This window comes from Scardinius erythrophthalmus (assembly GCF_964197995.2).
Source record: "Scardinius erythrophthalmus genome assembly, chromosome: 4".
NCBI lineage: Eukaryota > Metazoa > Chordata > Actinopteri > Cypriniformes > Leuciscidae > Scardinius > Scardinius erythrophthalmus.
Genome location: NC_138224.1, coordinates 3,576,659 through 3,602,878, shown reverse-complemented (window position 1 = coordinate 3,602,878; position 26,220 = coordinate 3,576,659). Strand labels below are relative to the sequence as shown.

Genomic DNA, 26,220 nt, shown 5'->3' with positions numbered 1-26,220 from the left:
TAAGGAAGTTAGACAGTATTTTTGTCAATGTCAATAAAGAGAGGGAAATTCACCTGTTGGTGTAAGCCCTATTTGAGCAACAGGAAAAGAAAGGGTTACAACTATTACACGAGACCAATCGGGAACCAGATAAGTGTTATAAACCACAGCAGAGGAAGGGGGAGGGAAAGCGAGAGCGATGAGGGGAGGTAGGAGGGAAGAGAGAGAGAGAGAGAGAGAAAAGAGGAGGAGGAGAGAAATGAGTAGGTAGGGCATTTTGAAAGCGCTGAGTGTAGGGATGGTAAGAGAGAGAAAGACTGAGAGGGAAGGAACAAGGGAGGAGGAGAGGAGCAGATCTCCAAGCAAGATGCATGACACTACATCCTACAACATCTGACTTCCCTGCCCCCCTTTGACAGGCGCAGGAGGGCTTAGAGAAAGGCAGATAGAGGAAGACAGGCAGACTCATCCCTTCAGACAAGCATGTCCTTTATCACTCGTCCTGGCATGGCTCTACTCAAACTGGGAAATATATGGGCTACCAGGTCACTCGCTCTTATGGCAGCAACTAGAGGTAAAAAGCTTCAGGTTTCTGTACTCTCACAACTAGAGCATCTGCTAAGGGGAATGCATGCTATTTCATACAAGCGATAACTTTAGAGATCTGTTTAAAGCTGACAACCTTTACTTTTTAAAATACAGGAAATACTGTACAGGGTTAATACCAAAGGTGAGCAAATTTACGTGACAGCATGCTTTAAATTCAGAGCAGTTGGCTTCTATACTGTGGACAGAAAGATTTTTTTTTTTCACACTGTGGAAAAAAGATACATGCTGTATTTTATGTGGTTCCTCCAGTGGCCAACACAGTAACTGACACATTTAACTCAATTAATGTATGTGGAAAGAGCAAAACTGAGCAATCGAAACCCATCCAACCCATTATCCTCTTAAGGGGAAGATGATGTGAGCGCTCTTGTCGCCATTACTGCTTCTGTCTAGTGCTGAAAGCTACCTTCTAGCTCAAAAAAAAAAAAAAAAAAAAACAACCCGAGAGAGATGCTTGGAGATGAAAAAAGTGAGAGATGCTTGGAGATGTATGATATATGGAGTATAGCCCTTGGAAGTATGGTGTGGGAGTACTGCAACTTGCTCTGCAAACAACCACTCACAGTCACTGTTTAATGAGTTTCTATTGGGTATAAAGCTTTTCGGCCAAATAATTACACCAGAGACACCATCAAAGACATAAAAATTTGACTGACTGTGGTGCACAATCTCTGCAAGGTCTCTCCATTACATTTATGGACAAATAAAATGCACGTTTTATAATAGAACAAGAGCTACAGTAAAATGGCTTTTATGAATGCTAAGGAGATGCCACTATCCTGTAGAGATTTTCAAGGTCATGACTCCAGGAGATAGACAACAAAGTAATTCTAACTCTTACTTTTTTTTTGCACCTACCAGCAGCCAGAGAGTAAAACTACTGAGGATGGAGCTCCTGTTCTGGTGTCCCACATGAACACTGTGAAATAAAAGAGGGTAAATATATATGCCACACAGTGCACCGGCTTGACTACCTCCTTCCCTCTGGAAACCTGTGACCTTGTTGTGATTACTGTGTACCGCTGTCTACCTGACTGGTCTCCTGGAGCTGTACTGTGGCACAGCAAGTGGGGGCGTGATTTACTCAGGTGGAATACAAGGGGCCGTGGACTCTGCACGGAGACGGTGCAACTTGTATTATATGGTGACGAGAGAATGCTAGTCCTAACGTGTCACACTGAAAGAGATGCATTTCTGCTTGTGGTTCACAAAGTCTTGGAATAATCACTGAGGATGGGACATGGTGCTGTCCCTGATCAATTCTGCAAGATCTGTTTGGCCAATACAAAGGACAAAAGGCTAAAGACAAGCCTGAATACAACACAGCTTTCATGTCAAAACCACGTGGATATTACAATGCACAAACCCTTCCCACGCTCTGAAAAAAAAGGAAGAGCAGAGTGTGTTTCCATCTCCCACATCCTCCCACAGAAATCTGAGGATGCGAGGGAATGAGGTATGAGCCGTTTGGACTGCGTTTAATCAACCCTACAGAGAGGTGTTTGAGGAAACCGGGGTGTTATCACTTGTTCAGTCTGTGCCATGCTGGGGCTGATGACAGCCTTTGCTGAAGCACTTGTTAAATCTTAGGTCATTTTAAATCACTTCTTTCATAAAAACTAAAAAAAAAAGCAAGCCCACAACGGAGCAGGCACATAACAGAATGGCGTTGAAGGAGCAAAGGACACTGCCGAGATAAAAGAGGCGTTGGAGTATGGTTGGCGTCTATGACATCCTGCCAACACATCAGCGCTTTGGTTGCATTTGCTACACAAGCTCCTAACAAGAACAGTGAACACAAGGGAGGGGTGAGTTTCGTTAGTGTTTTGCATATAAATGTATTGCATATAAATGTCTCTTTCTTTTTAGGTTCTTTTTTAATATGGTACATTCACATTCTTGTTAGTTGACAGCTAGATTTTGGGTAAGTTGTACTAAACAGCTAAACAGTTTTGGCGTAAACACTCAGTAGCATGCCATAGAAATGCTTCTCAGACAAACCTGTAGCATCTAAACAACAGCTAATTTCTGGTAATAGCCTGCTGTGTTAACAATAAATTGACCCAGCAGACATGTTAAAACAGCCACTTTAATTTTTTTGCATGTGTAGGAGAATGCATACCCCTCCTGTGCTGGGATTCCAGGCCATCATGAGCAACTTCACTGTCCTCGATAACGTTGAATCTCTTGACTCCGAAATGGACCTGGACACTCCTTACCCTGTCAGCTTCCAGGTGTCTCTAACAGGTTTCCTCATGTTGGAGATTGTGCTGGGTCTCAGTAGCAACCTGACTGTTCTGGCTCTCTATTGTATGAAGTCAAACCTGGTGAGTTCTGTCAGCAACATTGTAACCATGAACCTTCATGTGCTGGACGTTCTAGTGTGTGTGGGTTGCATCCCACTTACGATTGTGGTGGTGCTATTACCACTCGAGGGAAATAATGCACTCCTTTGCTGCTTCCACGAGGCTTGTGTGTCCTTTGCTAGCGTCGCTACTGCTGCCAATGTCCTGGCCATCACACTAGACCGCTATGATATCTCAGTTCGGCCTGCAAATCGAGTACTAACAATGGGACGTGCAGTGGCTCTATTAGGGTCCATTTGGGCTCTATCATTCCTCAGCTTTCTAGTACCCTTTATAGAAGAGGGTTTCTTTAGCCAAGCAGGTAACGAAAGGAATCAGACAGAGGGGGAAGAACCTTCAAACCATTACTACTGTGAACTGGGACTCTATTATCACCTGCTGGCACAGATTCCAATCTTCTTCTTCACTGCTGTGGTCATGCTGGTTACTTACTACAAGATTCTGCAGGCACTCAACATCCGTATTGGCACACGTTTCCATTCGGCGCCCAAGAAGAAACCAAGAAAGAAAAAGACCATGTCCATGACTTCCACTCAGCCAGAGTCCACCGATGCCTCGCAGAGCAGTGCAGGCAGGAATCCACCACTGGGTATGCGTACCTCTGTGTCTGTGATCATAGCCCTCCGTAGGGCAGTCAAACGGCACAGGGAACGCCGTGAGCGGCAAAAGAGGGTTTTTCGCATGTCACTTCTTATCATCTCCACCTTCCTGCTTTGCTGGACACCCATCACCGTGCTCAACACGGTTATCCTGAGTGCAGGGCCGAGCAACTTCACTGTGCGTCTCAGACTGGGCTTCCTGGTAATGGCTTATGGAACCACCATTTTTCACCCGTTGCTCTATGCCTTCACTCGGCAGAAATTTCAAAAGGTTCTAAAGAGTAAAATGAAGAAGCGTGTTGTGTCAGTTGTAGAGGCTGACCCCATGCCTAATAATGTGGTCATCCACAACTCATGGATTGACCCAAAAAGGAACAAAAAGGTGACTTTCGAGGAGACAGAGGTCAGGCAAAAATGCCTCTCATCGGAGGATGTGGAATGAGCTACTGGGCCAATATTAGGAAAATATCATCATCAGGTAAAGATTCATTAAAAAGGGAAACCACTAATCCAAAGCAGTAATGAACTTAAGTGTATTAATTGTACAGTACCTCAAGAGGAATAATTTATTCTTATTTATTGTAATGGTGACTATTGTAGATGTCATAGATGGTAGTGTAAATACTGCATGTGCTTTATTGAAGTGGTCCTAGAGATTGTACATTCATACCTAAGTATAAACCATAAATGTAAAGAAGTAGAAACTGATGCTCCTGGGTTTGTTCATTTGCATTAAATACCCCAAAAAACAACTGAAGAGATTTTTTCATGATGAACCTTACGCAATTGCTTTGTGAAAACACTGGGCCACACTTCAGGAGTAAACACGCTTTCACTCTGTAGAGAAAGAGATTTTATGTCTGTTCTCCTTCAGCTTCAGCAACCCCAATTTTTACTTGTGGAAAAAATAAGTCAAACACTTTTAAGAATTCAAACTATGGGTTTCATTAAGTGGATATCTATCTGCCCTTTACCCTGCAATACAATTAACAAGATAGCTATATTACTCGGGTCAACAAGTCACAGGGTGTACTTTCAAAGCAAGGTCTGCTTCCTTTCAAAATCACCCGCACGGCCAGTTGGCATACAAATCACATCTTTTTATAGGGATGAGGAAGGTGGTACACAGCATATTGTCCAATAAAGCTGCTGGGGCATGAAGTGGTTGGGGAATGTCAATGAAAAGGTGTTGACTTTAAATACTTGACCTTATGAGACCCATTGAGCTGATGGTGTTTGATTATAGGTTAAACTGATTAGAGGGTGATAAATGTATCTTTTGGCAGACTAGGAAAAATAATCACCCCTTGCACTGCAGCAATGAAAGGTCACACATTGATCTGTGTTAGGGGCAAAGTCATACCATTGCACACTGAAAATTAAGCAAAATGCAGTTCTGAGATGCAGGTCAATTCCCAATTTGGTTGAAATGCTCGAATTCAGTAATAGGTGCTAGTATTGGATGGTATCTTGCTTATGGTGTAATCTAGCAGTGCTGAGACTAATACAAACTTTTGATGTCACATAACCAGTAAATAGAGGCGACAATATCTCAAGGGAGTCAATGAGGCTACATATGACTCATAATCATAGAGCCCCTAATTCCTGATTGAATTTACTTTATCAAATTAAACAGCTTTTTCAAGCACTTAAAGATTTTTATGCACTAAATCTTTCACTTCCTTTTTCAGCACCGGCGCAAAATGCAAAACAATTATATGCACAGATACTGGCAGTTACCCAAAGCGCAGCTCAGTTGGATAGGCTTTAAACTTGATTGAAAACCCATCTAACAGTTCATTACTAATTACTGCAGTGTTAGGAACTAAACTACTAAGGTTCAGCTTATATCATCAAGTGACTGTTCTACAATCATGTGTTCTTGAGTTTATCTAGATTACAGTTCAGAAAGCCAAGGTAGCTGATCCATATTTAGAGCTCACACACTATGCTGAAACAAGAGCAAGTGGGAGTTGAAGTACATGATTGATGCATGTATTTAATGGTGTTACAGGTATCTCAAAACACTGAGTTACTGTAGTGTCAAATGTGTCCAAACCGCTGTACCCAAGACCCAGCTATCTTGGGGCCCTGTGCTTCAAAATCAATTGTAAAATGTTAACTTTTAGCTTAAGTGCCCTCCCAGACATCTCCAAAGGACTCAATCTTTTAAAAGCCCTTTAAGGCAATTGTATCATCATATGCAACGTATCATACAGAGGCCTGTGGAGCTGTTGCCCTATGATGAGTTGACCTATGATTTGGGGTTTCTCGTGAATGAAGGCTTTATTGTTTTAGCTGTAAACAACATTTCTGAGGCGCATGTGAAAAAAAAAAACGAGTACTGGCCCCTGCCAGTAAGAAGGGCTGCCAAAACTGGAACGGCTCTGCCATATTCAGGGCCTGAAAACATCCAAAGTCACATTAGCACTAATGCAAAGTACTGTTTCATTGTTAATGCCAATAAAAAGAGGTTAAGAATATTGAACTGCCTGGTATTGCTATTATTACATGTATCTTGATTTAGACCCCAGTAACTTGATTAGCTTTTTTGTTTTGTTTTACATAACACAAACTAAACTTTGAGCAGCATTCAAGAGTCAAATTTCTCCCTGTTTGCCTCTATATCCACAGCCTTTAATCAAACTACAAAGAGGATTGTTTCACCTCTTTGTCTTTAAAATCTGTCTAATTGGAGCATCCTTACCTCTCCACTGTCTGCTTTCATTCACCCAATCTATTCCTTTTACCTCGCTACACTGATCTTGACATCCACATGCCACTCACATATTCCCAAAGGAGGGAGTCCCTGAGTCCGAAGTCGTGTGATTGACACTCCATCTCCATTTGACAGACAGGTGCAGTTCAGATAACGTAAAAAAGGAACAAACAGAATCAATTCCCTTGTATTACTTAATCTAAATTATTATTTCAAAATATAAGGTAACAAGGTGGCTCACGTGAGTACATTTACTCACATGTAGAAATATAATTGTCTCCATAACAGACTGCAGATTTCCTCTCCTCAACAGCATCATTCCTTCAGTTTGTGATCCCATGTGATGATTGTAAAGATTATTTTCTCCCCTCCTCAACAGCATCATTCCTTCAGTTTGCCCATGTGATCTCATTTGAAGATTGTAAAGTGCTTTGGGTGCAAAGTAGTACATAAGAAAAGCGCTATATAAATGCTTCATTCATTCATTCATCCCACTCCAATCATCTCATTGCGGCTGACAGCAGTCACACACACGCCTTCTGGCAATCAAAACACCCTCACCTTCCTCCATTGCCCTAGCTAGCCTATAGTCAATCCTCCCTTTAAGCAATTTCGAGTTCTCCTTCAACTGTTCATCAATCCATCTGGCTGCCCATCCCTCCCTTACATAGCTGGGAAAGGATTCATAAATCATGTTACTAAGTGTGCTGTCATTATTTTGTTAGGACCACTATAATTCAAGGGTGATTCAGACATTTGTTTTGTGGACACAATCAGAAAACAACCAATGGCCTGCACAAAGAGTAATATGAAATTTTGGAATTCATGCCATATTGGTCACTAGGGTAAAGCAATGCCTAATGAAGATGTGTATCAGGATATACATCACAGTATAGGTCTCTACCCTTAACACGTTTATCCTATTGCATGATATATGCTGTACATCCGAACAACCCTACACTGGAACACAATGATGTCTCAGCTAACGTCTTACACAGTCATGTCGCATGGTAAACAGGAAAGCGATTTGTCAATTAAACCTTTAAGGGTCCATTATCATTTACTGATCGTCTTGTTTACAATCCAAATAGCATGATGCTATCAGCAGTTTTATAAACTCTCAAGCTCGAAACCAATCACTGTCCAACTGCACCTCATCGGATTTCTTGTAACACCATCTGAGGACAGCGTGCCCTAGACCGCGACAGACTTCCAATCAAAAGAAAGCAGTTTAATTGCTTCTACAGTTTCAGGGCTGCATCCTGCTGTAATTGGAAAAAAAGATGACTGTAATCTGACATGTACCATAAAACATTCTATCAAAACCTATAGACAAAACTCTGTTCTACCCGTGTGAGGCAGAATGTTTTTAAACAGGTTGCCTAATGGGAGATTTGTTAGACAGCTTTCTACGCTGGATGCCAGAGAGCTGCACACACAGATAATGATATCAAACCAGACCTTGGCTGTTCATGTTATATCTTGAGGGGGTGGAGGGAAGGCATAAAAGCTGAGCATCCTGCGAAAAAAGGACTCTAATTGTCTTGTCCTGGACAGTGATGCTAATGCAAAGATGTCTCTGTAATCCATTAGTTGGGTGAGATGAATCCAAATATGACACTCACTTTGACATGATAAATAATTAAATGGATGGAGAAAACATATTACTGAATCATATTGTGTCATGAAGAGAATAAGACTACACTAAAAGCTAGAGAGCTGGCATGTTTTCTACTGCTAACACAAGCTGCTGCTTTTTATGCCATCTCATAATAACCAGTTGATTTGGAACGCTAACAGACAGCAACTCAAAAATACAGCTAACTCACGAAAAGCAGAGTTTTTTTGGTTTTGGTTCTAATCCAGTTTGACATTATAATGTTGCTGATTCCTTCACTGTCACAGTGCATTTTAGGACTTCTGCAAAAAAAAAAAAAACATGCAACGATGCCCTGAAATTGGGATAAAATGAGGTATCTTTGAAGGCAGCCAGCGTTCACATGGGAATTGGACCTGTGATGGTTTAAAACGCTGTCTAGCTAGGCAGTTTACTAAGTTTTGGAACAGAACTTATATGTATATAAGTAAAGAAGAGAAACAGACAGAAATACTTTGTGTTGCTTGCCACGGCATAATATTATGCAAGCGGTAAATGCCAATATCAGCATGCCCTTCGTATGCACAATGGGAAACTACTGTTCGCCTGCATTGATTTAGCTTCAGTTGAAAAGAATATGCAAATAGAAACCGGGGGAAAAAAGTACCTTGCTGATCTTCACTGGAATATTTCCCACAGGGCCTGTGCCTTAATAATGAAGACATGTGTTTACTAAGAGCACACTGAATTTGCATTGTGCTATTTATCTGTCCTTTCGAAATCTAGGCAAATGTACAAACAAAAGGTCAATAGAGTATGAGTCAATATGAATCTGATATTGCAGCCATTAAACCTAGAGCCGAAAATAAGTTTTACATTCCAGATAATGTTCACAACCGCATGAATTCCAGACAACAATTATGGCAGTGTTCTAAAATTACACGAAAACAATTCAACACCCTTAAAGTCAACATAAAACAGCATTTCAACCACTGATTCTATATAGATCAGTGATTTCAACTCATTTTACTTCTGAAATTTCTAGTGAAAGAGGATTTAACGGGGGGAGGGGGGGATTGATTGGATCATGAAAGGTGCTCTTTGTATGACTAAAGAGGGGTTGAGAGGTGAAGTCACCAATATGACCTGGAACATGTATTAAATGTAAATGGGGTCATTTTTGATTTCCTGTCAACTTTAAGCTGTATGAGATTACTATAATGTACTTTGGTCACTATTAAAACTAAAGTCACTTGTAAGCGCTATTCGGGTCAGACATTAATCAAGGGGGGTTTTCAACGAAACAACCTGCAATATCTCCAAAACAGGTCAGACAATTCCTAAACCAGTTTCAGACAGTCCACACACCTGCATTGCAAATTCATCAAAACATTTAGGCCACAAGAACAGGGCTGACCTGGAAATAGTACAAGATTGTCCTGAAGCCATTTACACAACATTGGTGCATGCCATAGCACTTGAATAATTACCGGTAGTGCCCTTAAAACAGAACTAAATCCTATATGAAAAAAAGCCATGTCTACAGAAAAAGAAAAAGAAAGTTTGTTTATTGGCATCCATGAAGAACCTTTAACATGCATATAGAACCTTTCCATTCCACGGGCTTTTGCACCAGAAGAACGTTTTCGTAGTTCCTATAACTGTAAGTACCCGCTTTTTGGCGTGTTCACACCGCAGGAACTGGGAATGATTTTAATTATAGGAACTACTATAATTAGCTCCTACTTCAGAGTAGGATCTAACCCAGCACAACAGGAACCACCAGTGACGTAAATGTACGCTAATTGGCTGAATGCATGTGAAACACCAACACCCACCATTCTTAAGAAGCCATGTAAACAGTTTATATACATTTAGGCTACTAACTCCATGAACATGGAAAAACTTTTAGCTGAAGTCCAGGCACTTCTCAAACAGCTCAGTGCTAAGGAGGAAATCCAACATGACTTTGAAGGGACCAAACGAAACATGATTACGAATTTCTGCGAAGTTCGGTAAGTCCCGTCTTGAAATATACAGAATAAAAGCCGACCAATCAGGTTGTGAACATATCCCTATGCCTTTAAGTTCAGTATCTTTAGGTTCGGTGTTAAAAAGCCAATGTGAACGCTAAGTGGACCAGGACCAAATGTTTATTGTTTGGTCCGGACGAAACGAACCAAGCAAACCGAACTACAAGTGTGAACACGCCCTTAGTTCTCAGAGGACTTCCCTGGTTCCTATTACGGAGTTTCCGGTTACACTTTATTTTAAGGTGTCATTGTTACAGTGTAATTATATATTTAAGTACTGAGTAATATTAAGTAACTGCATGTACTTACTATAGGGTTAGGGTAGGATTAGGGTTTTGTTGAGGGTTAATTGCATGTAATTATGCATAATTTACTGTTATTACTATGGTAATTACCCTTACTAACCCTAATGTAACATATGTAACAATGACACTGTAAAATAAAGTGTTACCCTGAGGTCCTAACTACCTGGTGCGAAAGCCCCTAAAAGGCTCTTGGATTTTTTAAATGTTCTTCACACTAAGAAAAACAATTTTTTAAGAACGATTCACTGAAAGGTTCTTTGAGAAACCAAAAGTGATTCTTCTATTGTATCGCTGTGAAAACCCCCTTTTGCAACCTTTATTTTTAAGAGTGTATATGATATAATCCAATAAAGACAACATAGGTAGAGTGTTGCCACTCATACAGAGTGCTCCATCACGAGTAAACATTGTGAAGGACAGGAGGGATGAGCAAAGTAGACGCTCGTCGTGACAGGTCACTCACCCAGCTCGTTGAGGCTCTGGGCAGCTTTCGTGATCTCTCTGCTGCCCCCTTGCAGTTGCCCCTGCAGTCGTTTGCTCAGGTACAGGATGCGAATAATCCTTCTCAACAGGTCACACGCCACCTTCCACACAAAATATGATAAGGCATCTCATTCCTGTGTTCATCAAATACTATAATGAATTGTGGGCCTATCATAACCAGCACAAGCAAATATCAATGATGAGATAATGATGCCCACATTATGATAAAGTGAAATCCTCTATCAAAAATGTACCATGCTAACCATAGTGTCCATGATATAGATTGTACCTACAGTACAATAAAACCTGAAAACCTGGTATTAGCGACCAATAATTATTAATACCTCTTGTTACACACATTTTGTGCAACAGACATGAAGGATGTGTTTCTTGTTAAGAGGTTTTCATCTGGCAATCTTAAAATGAAGGGAGAGATTGACAGACTTAAACTGACAGATTTAAATTGAAGGAGAAACCTGACCTATATATAAAGACCATTGCATTCATCTGTAGGATGACAGCATAATTTGTTTCAAACAAATCTGTTAACTCTTTCACTGCCAGCGTTTATTTTATTTTATTTAAGCTACCAACCACCGCCAGTGTTTTTGATCATTTTCACAAAAATGTCATGGCCCCTAGAAAAATTTGTTGTATGAATTTATGCACATGCAAATATATATATTTATATAAAAAAGCCTCTGGTTTTAAACAAAAACTCATTTTATTCTAGCTTCAAGCATTCTTTTTTTTTTTAATCAAAACTTGGATGTGGGTAAGTTTCATTAAAAAAAAAACATTTTGAACAAAAAGCTGAGAAATGGTGTTCTTTCTGAAAGACTACAACATTTTACAACTTGTTTCTGCTCTTTTTTCACCTGTGTTTTGACCCGGAGAATACTGTACTCTACCGTATAACAGTGCAAACACAAAAAGCCGTTAAATTCCATCAATGCCGGGGAAAGAGTTAATATACTCAGAATAAGTGGTGCTTTAATAATAACTTTCAGTCTTTTATCAAAGAGAAGGATGTGCATTATCACACAGGATTCTTTTAGGACTAGAATAGCATGTCAATTACAGTCATTGTCAATGAATTTCACACACCCACAAATACTATAAACAAGCATGAATAGGCCTTTGATTCTCACCCTAGTAGACAACACACACTTCTATTATAAAATAAAGCGTAAACTCTTATAACCCAGGGCATTTGTGCTCAAAACGTGAAACTAAGCCACATGTTCAGTTAGTATGACAATCATGCCAGTGGGCAGACAGCACACAGCAGGCAAATGAAGGACTCGGAGAGGTCAGTCTTTTTGTGTTTCAGTAAAAAGGTGCAGCTGAACTGTCCCAAAGGTACGTGCATCTTTTTCTGTGTGTGTCTGAGACTGATTGCTTTGTCCCGGGGTGACAGAGTGTCAGATAGTGTAAAGATACGGAAAAATTCAAAAGGAAAGCAGGAAAAAATTCAGCTGTGTCCCCATCGTAAAGTCTGGTCTTATTCTTATGAGGAATAAAAATAAATTAAAATCTGTTGCTAAAGGCAAGGGCAGGAGAGACCCAGACACAAAGGCAACATGAAATGAACAATACCCCACACTTCTGAATCTATGTGTGCCATCAGACAGTCAAATACTACAATGGTTGCACATCTTACTTTTAGAAAAATATATGAGCAATAATAACAGATGCATGCATTGGGATCATAGGAAATATGTTCAATTTATCTAACATTCATGCTTTTTTTGTTCGACTCACAAATAAATAAAAAATGTCATTTTTAAAATTTGTATTAGTTTACAAGCATGTCTGCTTAAGACAAATCAAAATGTTTATATTTATGTTTGTATATGATACAGTATGCATAAATTATCCAAATTTCCAATAACTCCCATTAAGTTTCCAACTTTGAATATTTCCAAAACTCCCCCAGCTTAACTTCCCATGGAAAGTTTCAGGAAACTTAGCAGAAATTTTCCGCCCCTTTGCAAATATAATTTTGACACAGACTTGTTTTTCATTGCAAATGTATTCTATACATTTCAATACACTGCAGGTTCCCATTGTGACAACTTGCCCCATTAAAAAACAAACTAACTTTTTTTCTTTTTCAGGGCAATAACATTATTGTAACTCCTTGTTCACTTTAGTGTAACTCCTGTAATCAATATTCATTTGGGGTTTTTTTTGTAGGTATGTGCCAAATCCAATACAGATATTGAAAAAGATGTTTAAAAAATGTTAAAGAAGAAATACCAATGACAACTACCAAATGCTGTATGCGACAGCAGCATGCATGTGATGATGCTATGCTGATGAGCAAACACAAATATGCAAATGTTTTTCTACTCTTCTATAGAGCCACACAAGAAAAGAGGTTTTGAGAGTAAAGGGGATCATTTCATCACCACAATGACCTTTCCACAGCTGTATTTCATTCATATTTACTTACAAACAATTCCCCAAAGCCACTCGAAACCAGGACTGAAGACCCCGTAAATCTGCAAAATGTGTCGAGCGGGACACTATTGTTCACCTAGATGTGTGTATTCATGTGTGTGACTGATAAAGTGTGATAGAGACCCTTCCTTTCCGGGCCCAAATTGACTTTTATTGATTTTTTTCCCTGCAGGCTTGAAGCTTCACTCAAGATGAAATCATGTGAAGTGGTTGGAAAAGAGCTGCATAAAGATTGTAAATATTAAACACTGCACAAAATAAAATTTGTTTCATATACCTCTAAGAAAACAAATGAATTTGGAATGACACGAGATTATTACTATACTATGTTATACTAATTACAAGATTTTTTTTTTATTGGGTAAAATATTTGTAAAAGTTTTTTTTTTTTGTGGATGTGATAAATCACAAATCAATATTCTAAAACATCTAATCCTCCAGAATGATTTTCTTTTTGTTTGTGTGCGTTTCTTTCTTTCTTTCTTTCTTCCCATATCGGGTGCATTACAGAATCTGTCCTGACTGCAAACAACTGTGAACTGTGTATCTATCTCAGATGTTGAGCCAATAAACATGGAAATCAAGCCTTAGGAAAAAAGCACACAGTGTTTGTAAAGCAGGACAGTGAAGAAATAATGGTTCAGCAGAATGCAAATCTCTTTGTCTGCTTGGAATATCCAGGGATAGAGATATGGGATGACAGAAGCAGATGTAAAGATAAAGAAAAAAACAACACCTGTAAGCGGGCAAGCTGGGCCGTCCGTGCCACAATCTTATTGTATGGGTCAACGATTTTAGTTCTTATCCTGAGAATGGAAAGAGAGAGAAATGTGTAAATAAAATACTGGTAGAAAAATATCTGACAAATTGGTACTTCTTTTTTAGTGCACAAATTGCAGAGACATTTTCTAAAGTCTATTAATCATGCACCACCTTTTAAAAGCACAGACAATTTTAATGCCTTTAATGGGGTAATATACCTTTCCACAGCACTCTGGAGAGCTGCAATTCTGGTCTGCATCATTTGTAAGACACCTGTGTGGAAGCAAAAACACCCATAATTCCCATGCTCTGAAAGAGTGCACTGGTCAAGAATTCGAGATGTGACAAGGGATCCCCCTGGAGGACAGCTGGAAAATTGCATGCATATTCAAATTCATGAGTTGATTTCCCTGAAAAGTGCAAACTCTGTGTCTCCGTCTTCCCAGTTTGTTCAAACTATGACAGACGAGGTAAGTATTCAGAGGAAAACACACTGCAACTTCTATACATGTACCTTCGGAAATGTCATTTTTATATACTTGTATGAAATGCTCATTTGAAAGTACACATGAATGGTAGGAAATGTCAAGCATTGTATTTTAGATTTTAGATTAGGTTTTTGATGTTTTCTGTTTTATAAAAATGTGTATGTTTGTGAGGTTGAAGCTGCTTAAATTGCCCTGTAAAGGGACAAATAAAGATTTTTACTACTACTACTTTAAAATCACCATGAATTCAAAATTTACATTTCTTATTTTCTATGGAACATTGTAGTTTTTTACTATTAAAGATTTATCTGTCCACATCATTATTTTCATTCATGTGCCCTCATAATCTTTAATCAAAATAATCTTCTCTGTGGTGTGTGTTGTGATGATGTGTCTTACCTGTCACTCACATGACATCCACCAATAGCAAACCACAACCATCCAATCACTTCCACATGGAGAAAATCAAGCCCCGCCCAACATTTATTCTTGTTCAATATGTCACAATAGGTAAGAAAAGGCTAATCGCAACTTTCCATTTCCGGATTTAAACTTATATTACATAAACTTACTCCAACTGGTGATGATGAGGATATCTAAAATAAAATGTGAAGCAGGTAGTGAAACTTTACCTTCAAGAGACTCGATCCCTGTTGCCTGAGCTAGTAGATCCTCATGTCTGGCCACTACCTGTGATAAAAAAACAAAATATTGCTAAATATATTGTACAATTTTAGTGTTATCACGGGTAGCTTTTTATTAGTAGTTGTCTTGGATACATTTCTATAAAGGATTAGTGCACTTTCTACAGTCCAGGACTGTAAGTTCTGCAGTAAGTTCACTTTATGGTCATGATCCTAACGTAGATCTGCATAGAAACATTGGTGCTTGTTGATTGACAGGTGTCACTCACCTGGCAGTGCAGCTCTTTGTCCAGCTGACTGATGCCCTCTGCCAGCTTTGCCAGCTGCTCTGCAATGACAGCATGATGAATGGCTTGAGCTGTGTATGTCTTTACGTCGAATTCCTCTTTAAGGAAATCGGTATAGCACTCTGGAAGGAAAAGGATCAGGATTTATAAAACACATAACAGGAGATCGCATTGCCTGGAGAATACACTGTGTGTTACTGTGCTTTTACTGCAAATAAAGATAATCAATCTGCCAGGCTACCCTAAAAACCACCAGCACAGATCAGATCTTAAAGAGAATTCGTATTAAATGAAGATTACCATCTTTCAGTAGTGAATTCGCTGTTGATTCCGGATAGGCGTCCATCGTTGCCACTTCATCAGTGACGTGCAATTCCTGCGTCAAAACATGAATGGAGAGCAACGGCGATGGCTCATGAATATGAATTAGCTGTACTGACGTGGCATTCATTAAAAATTCGCAAACGGACACAATTTTATTGTAATGTTGATCTAAATAGTTTTAGAAAAATGTTCAAGGTATTCTGTTAATTTATGTCATAATCTATCGTGCTATAACTGGAAATAAATATGAATTCCGTTTCTTGTGGATAAGAGGTTAAAGGTCAAACACACCCACTCACACGACAAACGGAAGTGACAAACGTGAACATGCGTGTTTTAGTCTAATGTTTACTATTTTGAACGCGCTTTTTAAGGGAATACATGTGTACTGTTTGTTACAATTTAAAATGGAGTACATTTTAATAAGGAGTTTAATATGACATGAGCGATGACTTCTTACAATATGTCAGGATTGTGAGTCGCGGAATTTATGACAGAGGTCCACGATAAAATAATAATGGATAGTGGGAATATCATCACGGACTTGTTTAACAGAGGAAGGCCAGTCAGAGTATGTGCACCCATGGTCCGTTACTCAAAGTAAGTTAGACAGCATTGAATTCATTCCTGTAACTGTTAATGTAATATTTTGTCGTATGTGTTCTGAATGGTTATTCTGTCTTTTTTTCAGGTTAGCTTTCAGATGTTTAGTGAGGAAATATGACTGTGATTTATGTTTCACCCCAATGATCATTGCAGCTGATTTCATGCGCTCTGCAAAAGCCAGAGACAGCGAATTCACCACCAATAAGAGTAAGTCTTTTGTATATGTATATATTAAAATTATTTATCATACAAAAGTTAACAAAACTTTGACATGTCTATAGTACTATTAACTGCACAGGTGCGATAATATGCAAAGTTTTTACCATGGTATAGATTAAATTTTATTAATGCACTCGGCCAGATATTATTTTTAGCCATATTACCAAGTGACAGTAAAGTCTGTGCTAAAATACTGCCATTGATGTTAATAAAAATAAAAAAATAAAATGGGAAAATGTGTTTTCTAATTTTGCATGATTATATGTATATAGCATTGTTTTTTTCCCTGTTCCCTTGTGACATGAACAGACTGCAGAAAAACTAACAGACCTAAATTTGTCCTAAAATTGTCCAGTGACTTTATGGGTAAGCTGTGTCATGTCAAGGGTTCAGTCAAACATAAATTAATTGTTTTCACTCACACACTCTCTCTATCACACACACAAACTCACACTTATTGGGAGAATTAACTGTGTTCTCTCATAAACTTGACCTCAGTTTTCTCAACGAGACTACTGTTAGATGCAACGCTACCTTTAACTTTTGGTTGAGTCACAGCTTACTACTTAATAACTACTCGTATCATATATAACGTGTGTTTGCTTCTTAGCTGACCGACCCTTAATTGTCCAGTTTGCTGCGAAGGACGCACAGACGCTGGCAGATGCTGCATGTGTGGTTTCTCCTTTCTCAGATGGGGTGGATTTGAACTGTGGCTGTCCACAAAGGTAATGCTAATATCCAGAGCAATGAAATATTACCCATCACACACTGCTTAAAAAAAGTAAGGAATAAAAAAAAAAATTAGTAGAACTTTTTGTGCACAGGTTGTTTGTGGAAGCTGCAGTTTCCCAGCATTTCCCGTTCTGAGTGACAGCAGTCGTGTGGATGTGTTTGTTGCAGGTGGGCCGTGTCTGAAGGCTACGGTGCGTGTCTGATTAACAAACCTGAGCTTGTGAAAGACATGGTTAGGCATGTCCGAAACCAAATAGACAATCCCAACTATGCAGTATCCATTAAAATAAGGTGAGCATATGATCTCCTGACTTTAAAGTTCACTCGTTTTGCTAACTTGTATTAATGAATTTGAAAAATGTCTTCATTTTAAAACTTGTTGAAATGATTGGACAGTTGATTACTTTAAAACAGACTAACTTGAAAGATGTCTCTTCTGCTCACCAAGGCTGCATTTATTGGATAAAAAAAAAAACAGTAAAAAAAAACAGCAATATTGTGAAATATTTTTACTAAGTAAAATAACTGTTTTCTATTGTAATATATTTTTAAATGGAATTTATTTCTGTAATGCAAAGTATTTCTGTAATGCAAAATAAATGCGGTTCTTCTGAACTTTCTATTCATCAAAGAATTTTGAAAAAAAATGGTACACAACTGTTTTCAACATTGAAAATAATAATGAATGTTTTTTTGAGCATCTAATCATCATATTAGAGTGATTTCTGAAGGATCATGTGACTCTAAAGACTGGAGTAATGATGTTGAAAATTCAGCTTTCATCTGAGGAATTAATTACATTTTAAAATATATTAAAATAGAAAACAGTAATTTTAAATTGTCATAATATTTCACAATAATACTGTGTTTTTTATTATTGTTTTTTATCAAATAAATGCAGCCTTGGTGAGCAGAAGAGACTTCTTTTAAAAACATAAAAAAATCTTACAGATCTAAAACCTTTGACCAGTAGAGTGAGTGAGTGTGTATATATATATATATATTTGTATTTACACATATATATATATATATATATATATATATATATATATATATAATATTATTATTATTATTATTTATTTTATTTAAAAAAAAAAAAATTTAAGTGGTTTGACATTTACTGGCGGTTTGTTTTTTCTTGTCTTCAGAATTCACAAAGATGTCAGGAAGACAGTGGATCTCTGTCAGAAGGCGGAGGCAGCAGGCGTCTCGTGGATTACAGTTCACGGGCGTACATCCGACGAGAGGCACCAGCCTGTTCATTATGATGCCATCAAGACCATCAAGGATTGCCTTTCCATCCCAGTCATCGCAAATGGTGACATCAAGAGCTTGCAGGATGTGGAGGCCACCTACGCCCTCACAGGGGTGGATGGTGTGTGTCAGATCAACTGCCTCTCCACATGGATGATCTTTATCTGATACCTGTACCTGATACCTTTGAATCTCTGCAGGTGTGATGGCTGCTCGGGGATTGCTGGCCAATCCTGCCATGTTCGCAGGGTACGAGGAGACCCCGCTGCAGTGTGTGTGGGACTGGGTGGACATCGCTGTGGAGCACGGGACCCCCTTCAGCTGTTTCCACCATCACCTGATTTACATGCTGGAGCGCATCACCTCTCAGCCTGAGAGGAGGGTGTTCAATAATTTATCCAGTACGTCTGCAGTCATCGACTTCCTCCACAACACTTACGGCTCCACATAGTTGTTTTTAATGAATGTATTCTTTTATAAGTTAAAATAAAGGCGCAAATGAAAAACATCCTAAAAAAAAAAGAATGCTGGTTTTCTGCATTAACTGCAACATGCTTTTAATAACAAAGCAGAAGCAGTACATTTTACATCTCCTAGTTTTAAATCCAGTATTGCCATAGTGTAGGGCTCTGAAAGTCCACTGGCCTCAACCCAAACACATCTGAAACACAAGCTATTGAATTAGAACCAGGAAGAGGTTTATTGTCAAGTATGTTTACACACACAAGGAATTTGTCTTGGTGACAGGAGCTTCCAGTGCAGAAGAAAAGTACAGAAATACATAGTTATTACACAAAATAAAAATATAACACAATAATAATATTAATAAGAAAACAACATTTAAATAGTGCAATATTGTACAGTCATAGATATATATATAAAATATATCTAAAAAAAATATATATATCGTTTTATAATCGTTCACCTTTCGTGCAGGAAAGTCTTGGTTCAAACCCCACCTTTACTTTTGTGTTTCATCATTTACGCAAACAAAAGCTCAAAACACTGATCAGTGAATCAGGAGATGAAGAGTTGTGTTTTAATCATGATGCCCTGTGTTCAGATCCCACCACTGCTGGTTATATTCACCGGCGAGAGTCGGGTCTCTGTGTGCGAGGCTGCGATAGAGACACGGGTTCGAATCTCGTCTGACTTTAACTGGTTTATTGTAGAATCACGGGGTCACAACAGTGATATATGAGTTCCAGCAAGTGAAAGCCAAGAGATCTGTGGCTCAAAGGTATGAGCGCTGCCTCACGGTTCAGAGGTTTCTGGTTTGAAGCCTGGTCAGATCTCCAAGAAATCAACAAATGGAGTGATTGGTGGTGAGGACAAGAGGATGGAAGAATGAGGAGGAGTCCTAGTCAGGATCCTGGTGGAGCAACTGGTTCTCTGGAAAAACCAGCTGTCAACTTAGTCTCAGATCTGGATATTTTTTATATAAGTAAACATTTGACATAAAATATAACTACTGCTTGTTATGGTCCGAGAAATCCCCAGGGGGAGGAGTCTGGATATTCCCTCCCCCCTTCGTTTCCAAGTTTCTTTCGCCTGATCCGATCACTCCTGATGCCTGTCTCGGATCATGATCAGGTGACCATTCCTCAACGCAACCATGCTTCTGTGTCCAGGCCGGTTTCGAACCAGGATCCTCCTGACACGGGAGGACAACCTCAAACCACTGAGCCACTTTTTTGAGGGCATGTCTTTTATATTTGGACAAAACCAGTGAAACTAAGAGTGGGAATCAAACTCAGGTTCTCCACATGATTGAGCGACGCACAGTCCGCTGAGCCACTGGAGCGTCCACTCTTACACCTCTTTTTTGGGGGGTCATGTCTTTTATATTTTGACAAAACCAAAGAAGCTACAGCATTTTTACCACAAAGAGAAGGATTTGAACCAGGACACCACTGAGTTTCAGTTAATAAATGTGCTTTATCATCACTTTATCTTGTGTTTGTAGTGTAAAAACAATGAAATAAAAAAGTTTGATCAAACAATGATCCTCTCTATCACAGAGATTGTGTCGAACTCAGGGCTGGTTTGGTCTTTCACATTAGATAATTACTTTTTTCGTAGTTCAAACCTTAATACATACTTTTTGTCATTGGTGAAAAATACTCAGTTACAATATTGATAATCACTGATATTGCAAGGATTTATAATTATAATTAACTTTCATTATCTGACTAAAAAAATATCTATTTTATCTATATCTAATAGCTATTCTTGATAAAAAACTTTTTTTTTTGATTTGTAAAACTGCTTTTTTTTGTCAAGTTGATTTTACATTCAAGCTTGTTATTGCGCCCTCCTGTGGAGATTGATTTTAGATTTTTAGATTTTTTGAGTAATTTATAATATGTAATTAACTTTAAAGTCACCCTACAATAATAATAATAATAATAAAAAGACAATTCTTTTTCTTAAATGTAATACTCCTTTATTAAAAAAGATTTATACGTGCACAACATTATTATTTTTTAAATGAATGTGCCTAGTAATCTTTAATCAGAATAAATCCCCTCCCTTTTATTGGTGCGAGGAGGACCTGTCGCACACTATGGTCACACAGCAAACACAGAACGTTGGCACAACGTACCCAACCTTCTAACAACGTTTCATCAACATGGCCAAAAGGTTGCTATAAATACGTTGTGTGGTGAAGGTTATTACAGCGTTGTCACAATGTTGACATTAAACCACCGTTCACGGCCATTGCTAAGGTTGTGCCAACGGTGTCTTGACAACCACTGGACTACATTATGTACTCGTCACTGCCCTGAAGCGCGAAAATCAGCCTTTTAAATCTCAACCGCCCGTTGGGCTCATTGTGTTGTCTCGTTCTTCATAGAGCAAGGATACGTGAGTATTGCGTTTTATTTACCTCAGCTAAATAGAGCTCGGGCGTAGACGTTATGGAATGATGCATTGTGGGTAACCACGGCCATTTTAGAGGCAACGCAGAAGTGTTCGGAATAAAGTAATAGCGTAGCCGACCGGTCTCCACCGGCACCGAGAAAGAAAGAGAAAAAGTTATGGGCCGTGACAAAAAAAGTTGGCTATACCGTATACTGACAAACTTAATAATGAAGCCAAACAACGCTACTTAAAAAAAAAAAAAAAAGATTTGATCCCTATGAATTAAGTCTGGAGGTGGCTAATACCAAGCCTCAGTTTCCCTGATATTTTCCTACCTGGTCTGTGGAGTAGCGCTTACATCTCCGATCCAGAGCCGGATTTACAATTTCCTGTGCCCTCGGCAACAACATTCACACACACATTTTAATTGTTTAATAAACAAATGTTTTTTATTTTGTCACATTTGGCTGCAAAGATGAGGTTGACGATGCTGATTGGCAATCTTTGCTGTAAGTGAACGCGCCAGAGAGAAATGCAAATTGCATACGGATTAACTTACATAAGCAGAGAGCTGTCTGTTTTCTTTCGTTTTGAATTGTTTGTTTAAAAGTACACACTTTTAGAAAAGTAGAAACTTGTCACTGGAGGCTCACTTGCAGTTCACAAATGGATGAGTGCAAGATCTGCAGATCTACAAAGTAAACGCGGAGAAAACAATCGTTCGCACCGTTAACCAAGCATCAGTAGTGACACACACACACACACACACACACACACACGTACACTTGTCAGATTCTGTGAGCTACGAAGCTTGTCTATGCGGGTTTGTTACACTTCAGGAGTAATTTATCATACGTGCAATAATCCACTGTTTTCGTCCGGTTGACGACCAGCGGCGACCCAAGCCATTCGACGAAAATAGGGAAAACTAATATGATTTATGAGGCGTTTGCCCTGTCGATCATGAGACCGATTACAGCAGTTCACAATACAGCAATACTGAACCATTTTCCAGAAAATAACCTAAATGAATGACCAAATGATCAACGTTACCTACTGCCTACTATACGCTACTATACAGTACAATCTTACTTCCGTACCGTGATTCCCACAATGCATTGCGGCGTGACGCAACGATCCCGAGCTCTATAACATACGTTCAAACACAACCTACAACTTAATTCTCTAATGTGACTAATGTAGCCTCGCTTGCACTGTTTAGTTTTTCATTTCATTTGTCTGCTATTTAGTCTCATTCGTTTCTTTGTGGATGTTTCCTGGACTGATTCCGTTTACCGAACTTTATCGTCCGGCTTTCGACTAAGTCTGCCATGTAAGTTACCAGAACCGGTTTTGTTCATTAAATGTTCTGATCTTTGCTTTTTATGTTTTATTTATTATACTTAAAATAAATTTGTATATTCATTTTTTTTTTTTTTTTTTTTTACAAATGTATGACTTTTGGAAGTGCAATTTGATTACCATAACTTATGCAGTTAGATTTAATAAAGTTGAATTAACGTAACCTTCTGTAATTTTTACTCTTCAAAGTGTTGGACACTTGCAGGTGTTGATTATAATTAGTGTGGGTTGCCACAACGTGGTGTTATTAATAAACGTTCTTATTAACCCTTGTGCATCAATTTAAAAAAGTTACACATAGGTCCAAAGAGGACAAAAATGTCCATGTCAAAAAACTGTCATAAAAAGTTGAAGCTTGGGAGCAAAGACTTAACTTTGGTATCATTTTAAAGAATACCCATGGCAGATTATTGCTGAAGTTAAATTTTTTTTATAAGTAAATCCAAAAAAAAGTGATATAGGTTTAAGTTTATGAAAATGATTTATTAATATTATTTTATATAAAATATATATTTTATGAAACAAGTTGAACTCTAAAACGGCTAGAAAATCAAAGCCATAAATCTAAATAAACTGTGTTCCAAATTTGAGGTTGATATCTAAAAAAATTAGCTTTCAGTAAGATTTTGTTTGGGTGCAGTACCAAACTGTCCCCATTGGATCCCAGCAAAACTCCACTGGTGAACACAGTGACTGGCTTTGTTATTTGCAGTTGAGTTTTTCTCTCTCAAACACACACATGCACACAAACACATTTTTTTATATAACACACATACCAACCACACTCTGACATCCATACCAACACACCCACACAATTATCATTGCATAATTTATCCAACTGGCTCTATAATAGCTCAAAATTCATGCAGTTAACATTAACAAAAAAACAAAAACTTATTCTTAGGTCCAAAGTGGACAAAAATGTCCAAGTCAAAAAACTCTCATAAAAATGTTACGCTTGGGAGCAAATACTTAAGTTTGGTCTCATTTTAAAGAAGACCCTTGGCAGATTGTTGTTGAAGTGAAAAAAGTGCAACCAAAAAAAAGTTATAGAAGTTTAAGTTAATGAAAAATATTTATGAACATTAAAATCAATATTTTATATAAAATATAAATAAATATTTTGTGTAACTAGTGCAAAAATTTTTTTTTCAAATGAAATGGGGGTGAAATAGTAAAATTACAATAAAATTACATACCTGTGGCAAAATTCATGCAGTTAACATAAAAAAAAAACAAAAAAAAAAAACTTACTCTTAGGTCCAAAGTGGACAAAAATGTCCAAGTCAAAAAACTCTCATAAAAATGTTACGCTTGGGAGCAAATACTTAAGTTTGGTCTCATTTTAAAGAAGACCCTTGGCAGATTGTTGTTGAAGTGAAAAAAGTGCAACCAAAAAAAAGTTATAGAAGTTTAAGTTTATGAAAAATATTTATGAACATTAAAATCAATATTTTATATAAAATATAAATAAATATTTTGTGTATCTAGTGCAAAAAATTTTTTTTCAAATGAAATGGGGGTAAAATAGTAAAATTACAATAAAAATACATACCTGTGGCAAAATTCATGCAGTTAACATAAAAAAAAAAAAAAAAAAAAAAACCTCACTCATAGGTCCAAAAGGGACAAAAATGTCCAAGTCAAAAAACTCTCATAAAAATGTTATGCTTGGGAGCAAATACTTAAGTTTGGTCTCATTTTAAAGAAGACCCTTGGCAGATTGTTGTTGAAGTGAAACATTTTAAAAAAGTGCAACCAAAAAAATGTTATAGAAATTTAAGTTGAAATTTAAGTATGAAAAATATTTATGAACATTATCATCAATATTTTATCTAAAATATATATTTGATGAAACATTTGGAACTCTAAAACTGATATAAATTCAAAGCCATAAATCTAAACAGGTTGTGTTCCGAATTTGAGGATGATATCTAAAAAAATGAGCTTTCAGTAAGATTTTGTTTGGGCGCAGTACCAGACTTTCCCCATTGGATGCCAGCAAAACTCCACTGGTGAACACAGTGATTGAATTTTCGATTTGCAGTTGAGTTTTTCTCTCTCAAATTTTACAAGCACACAAACAACCTTTTTATTTTATTACACACATACAAACCACACTTACACATCCATACCAACAAACCCACACAATTATCGTTGCATAATTTATCCAATTGGCTCTATAATATGCCGAAGCAGAAAACAGGAATAAAGCAAGTATTTGCTTTATAGGCCTAACCTGAAAAAATGGCACCATTTGATTTTTTTTTTTTTAAATGTCCATTTTGAAGCCTTGCCAACAGAATGAAAGCCTTTTAAAAAAGATTGCATAATTTTATAGTTAAACGGCACAGGGATTAAAAAAAGCAGTTTTAATGGGTTTCAATGGGGACATTTTTGTCCTTAAGGTCCTTAGAGGAAGTATTTTGTGTAACTAGTGCAAAATAGATTTTTTTAAAGAAAATGATGATGAAATATTAAAATTCCAATAAAAATACACACCCGTGCCAAATTTTATGCAGTTAGCATTAACACAGGCAAAGTGATCAAAAAAACAAAACTGAAAAAGCCAAAAATGTCCTCAAGGATGCACAAGGGTTAAACCGGCTTTGCTCGGATATAGACTATACGTCAAGCCGAATTTAATTTCTGTCGGAATGAATTTTAGATTCTGCTGCTCTGTTTCTATAATTATTACTGTTGTGACGCGTCTATTTAAAATGCCAGCTGCATGAATCAACAGAGTTTCAAAATACATGTGCTGTGTGAAACATAACTGGAAAGCATGTACATGTAAAAGCATGCAGACGAAACTATGTGGTCACGTAGTCAGAGAAGTAAGTAGCTTGAACTTCTTAAGTGTTTCCCATTTCACACTTCTCTTGTATTTCTTGTTAAAATATATGTGTGTTTCACATCCTCTTAGTTGCTGTTGGTTTTTTTTTAGCCTTTATTTCGAGTGCTGCTTCATGAGACATGCTACAAAATGGCCTGCAATTTTACGCGTCTTTAGTTTTGAAAGAGCAATATGTTCTGAACACAAATGTACCATTTATATTTTCTTTATCAAAGTAATGACATTCCCCCCCGGTTACAGAGACAAGGCTTAAGTTTAGTCCCAGTCAGACTGGCAAGTTTGAGCTGTTTTAATGGAAAGCAACTTGCACGTAAAATAAAAGCTACATAAATGTCCTAATTGAACAAAGACCCAAACCTGGCTTAATCTAAGCCTTGTCTGTGAAACCAGTGGCCAGTTACATAAACTGTTAAGACTAGTCTTACAAGTTAGTCATCCAATTTTATTATTTAAAATTGTAATTAACTTTTTAAAGTCAGTAACATAACGTAGATTGGTCTAATTTGACACCGAACAGTAAGACTGATTACCCCTAACTAACTTCTAGTTGATCATACTAGTTCTTAAGACACAGTCTTAACATAATGGCTATGTTTATGCAACTGGCCCCAGGTCTAAATTACTTATTAAAATATATATTAAACTTAAAACAAAAACAGAA

General features: G+C 37.8%; 3 protein-coding genes across 4 annotated transcripts in view; 2 read left to right on the top strand and 1 right to left on the bottom strand.

Moving 5' to 3' along the window:
• The window catches only part of cog5 (component of oligomeric golgi complex 5), a 73,410-nt gene extending 57,696 nt beyond the window's left edge, over positions 1-15,714 (bottom strand). Inside the window, exons 1-6 of one of the 2 annotated variants that reach the window (XM_081364432.1) lie at positions 15,638-15,714; positions 15,320-15,459; positions 15,039-15,096; positions 14,137-14,191; positions 13,893-13,962; positions 10,671-10,791 (exon numbers count right to left, since the gene is read on the bottom strand). In XM_081364432.1, the coding sequence (XP_081220558.1) occupies positions 10,671-10,791; positions 13,893-13,962; positions 14,137-14,191; positions 15,039-15,096; positions 15,320-15,459; positions 15,638-15,683 (490 nt within the window). In that variant the 5' untranslated portion in view covers positions 15,684-15,714. The remainder of the gene's footprint in view (positions 1-10,670; positions 10,792-13,892; positions 13,963-14,136; positions 14,192-15,038; positions 15,097-15,319; positions 15,460-15,637) is intronic. The other variant, XM_081364433.1, reaches the window with a different exon arrangement.
• Positions 268-14,007, top strand: gpr22a (G protein-coupled receptor 22a). The gene is made up of 4 exons (XM_081364435.1): positions 268-553; positions 1,450-2,396; positions 2,699-4,031; positions 13,329-14,007. The coding sequence occupies exon 3, from the start codon at positions 2,703-2,705 to the stop codon at positions 3,993-3,995; it is 1,293 nt and encodes a 430-aa protein (XP_081220561.1). The 5' UTR covers positions 268-553; positions 1,450-2,396; positions 2,699-2,702; the 3' UTR covers positions 3,996-4,031; positions 13,329-14,007.
• A 216-nt stretch (positions 15,715-15,930) lies between the features above and the next one.
• On the top strand, positions 15,931-19,269 carry dus4l (dihydrouridine synthase 4-like). Its single transcript, XM_081364314.1, has 6 exons — positions 15,931-16,261; positions 16,353-16,474; positions 17,097-17,214; positions 17,390-17,512; positions 18,370-18,596; positions 18,676-19,269. Exons 1-6 carry the CDS (start codon positions 16,152-16,154, stop codon positions 18,924-18,926), a joined length of 951 nt encoding a protein of 316 aa, XP_081220440.1. The 5' UTR covers positions 15,931-16,151; the 3' UTR covers positions 18,927-19,269.
• Positions 19,270-26,220: the final 6,951 nt, after the last annotated feature.

What these genes read in the sequence shown, in the direction of transcription:
- dus4l (XM_081364314.1), top strand. Translation starts at nt 16,152, where the DNA reads ATGACAGAGGTCCACGATAAAATAATAATGGATAGTGGGAATATCATC. An exon ending in CGAATTCACCACCAATAAGA is followed by an intron (nt 16,475 to 17,096) that starts GTAAGTCTTTTG and finishes TTTGCTTCTTAG; the next exon opens with CTGACCGACCCTTAATTGTC. An exon ending in AACTGTGGCTGTCCACAAAG is followed by an intron (nt 17,215 to 17,389) that starts GTAATGCTAATA and finishes TGTTTGTTGCAG; the next exon opens with GTGGGCCGTGTCTGAAGGCT.
- gpr22a (XM_081364435.1), top strand. Translation starts at nt 2,703, where the DNA reads ATGCATACCCCTCCTGTGCTGGGATTCCAGGCCATCATGAGCAACTTC.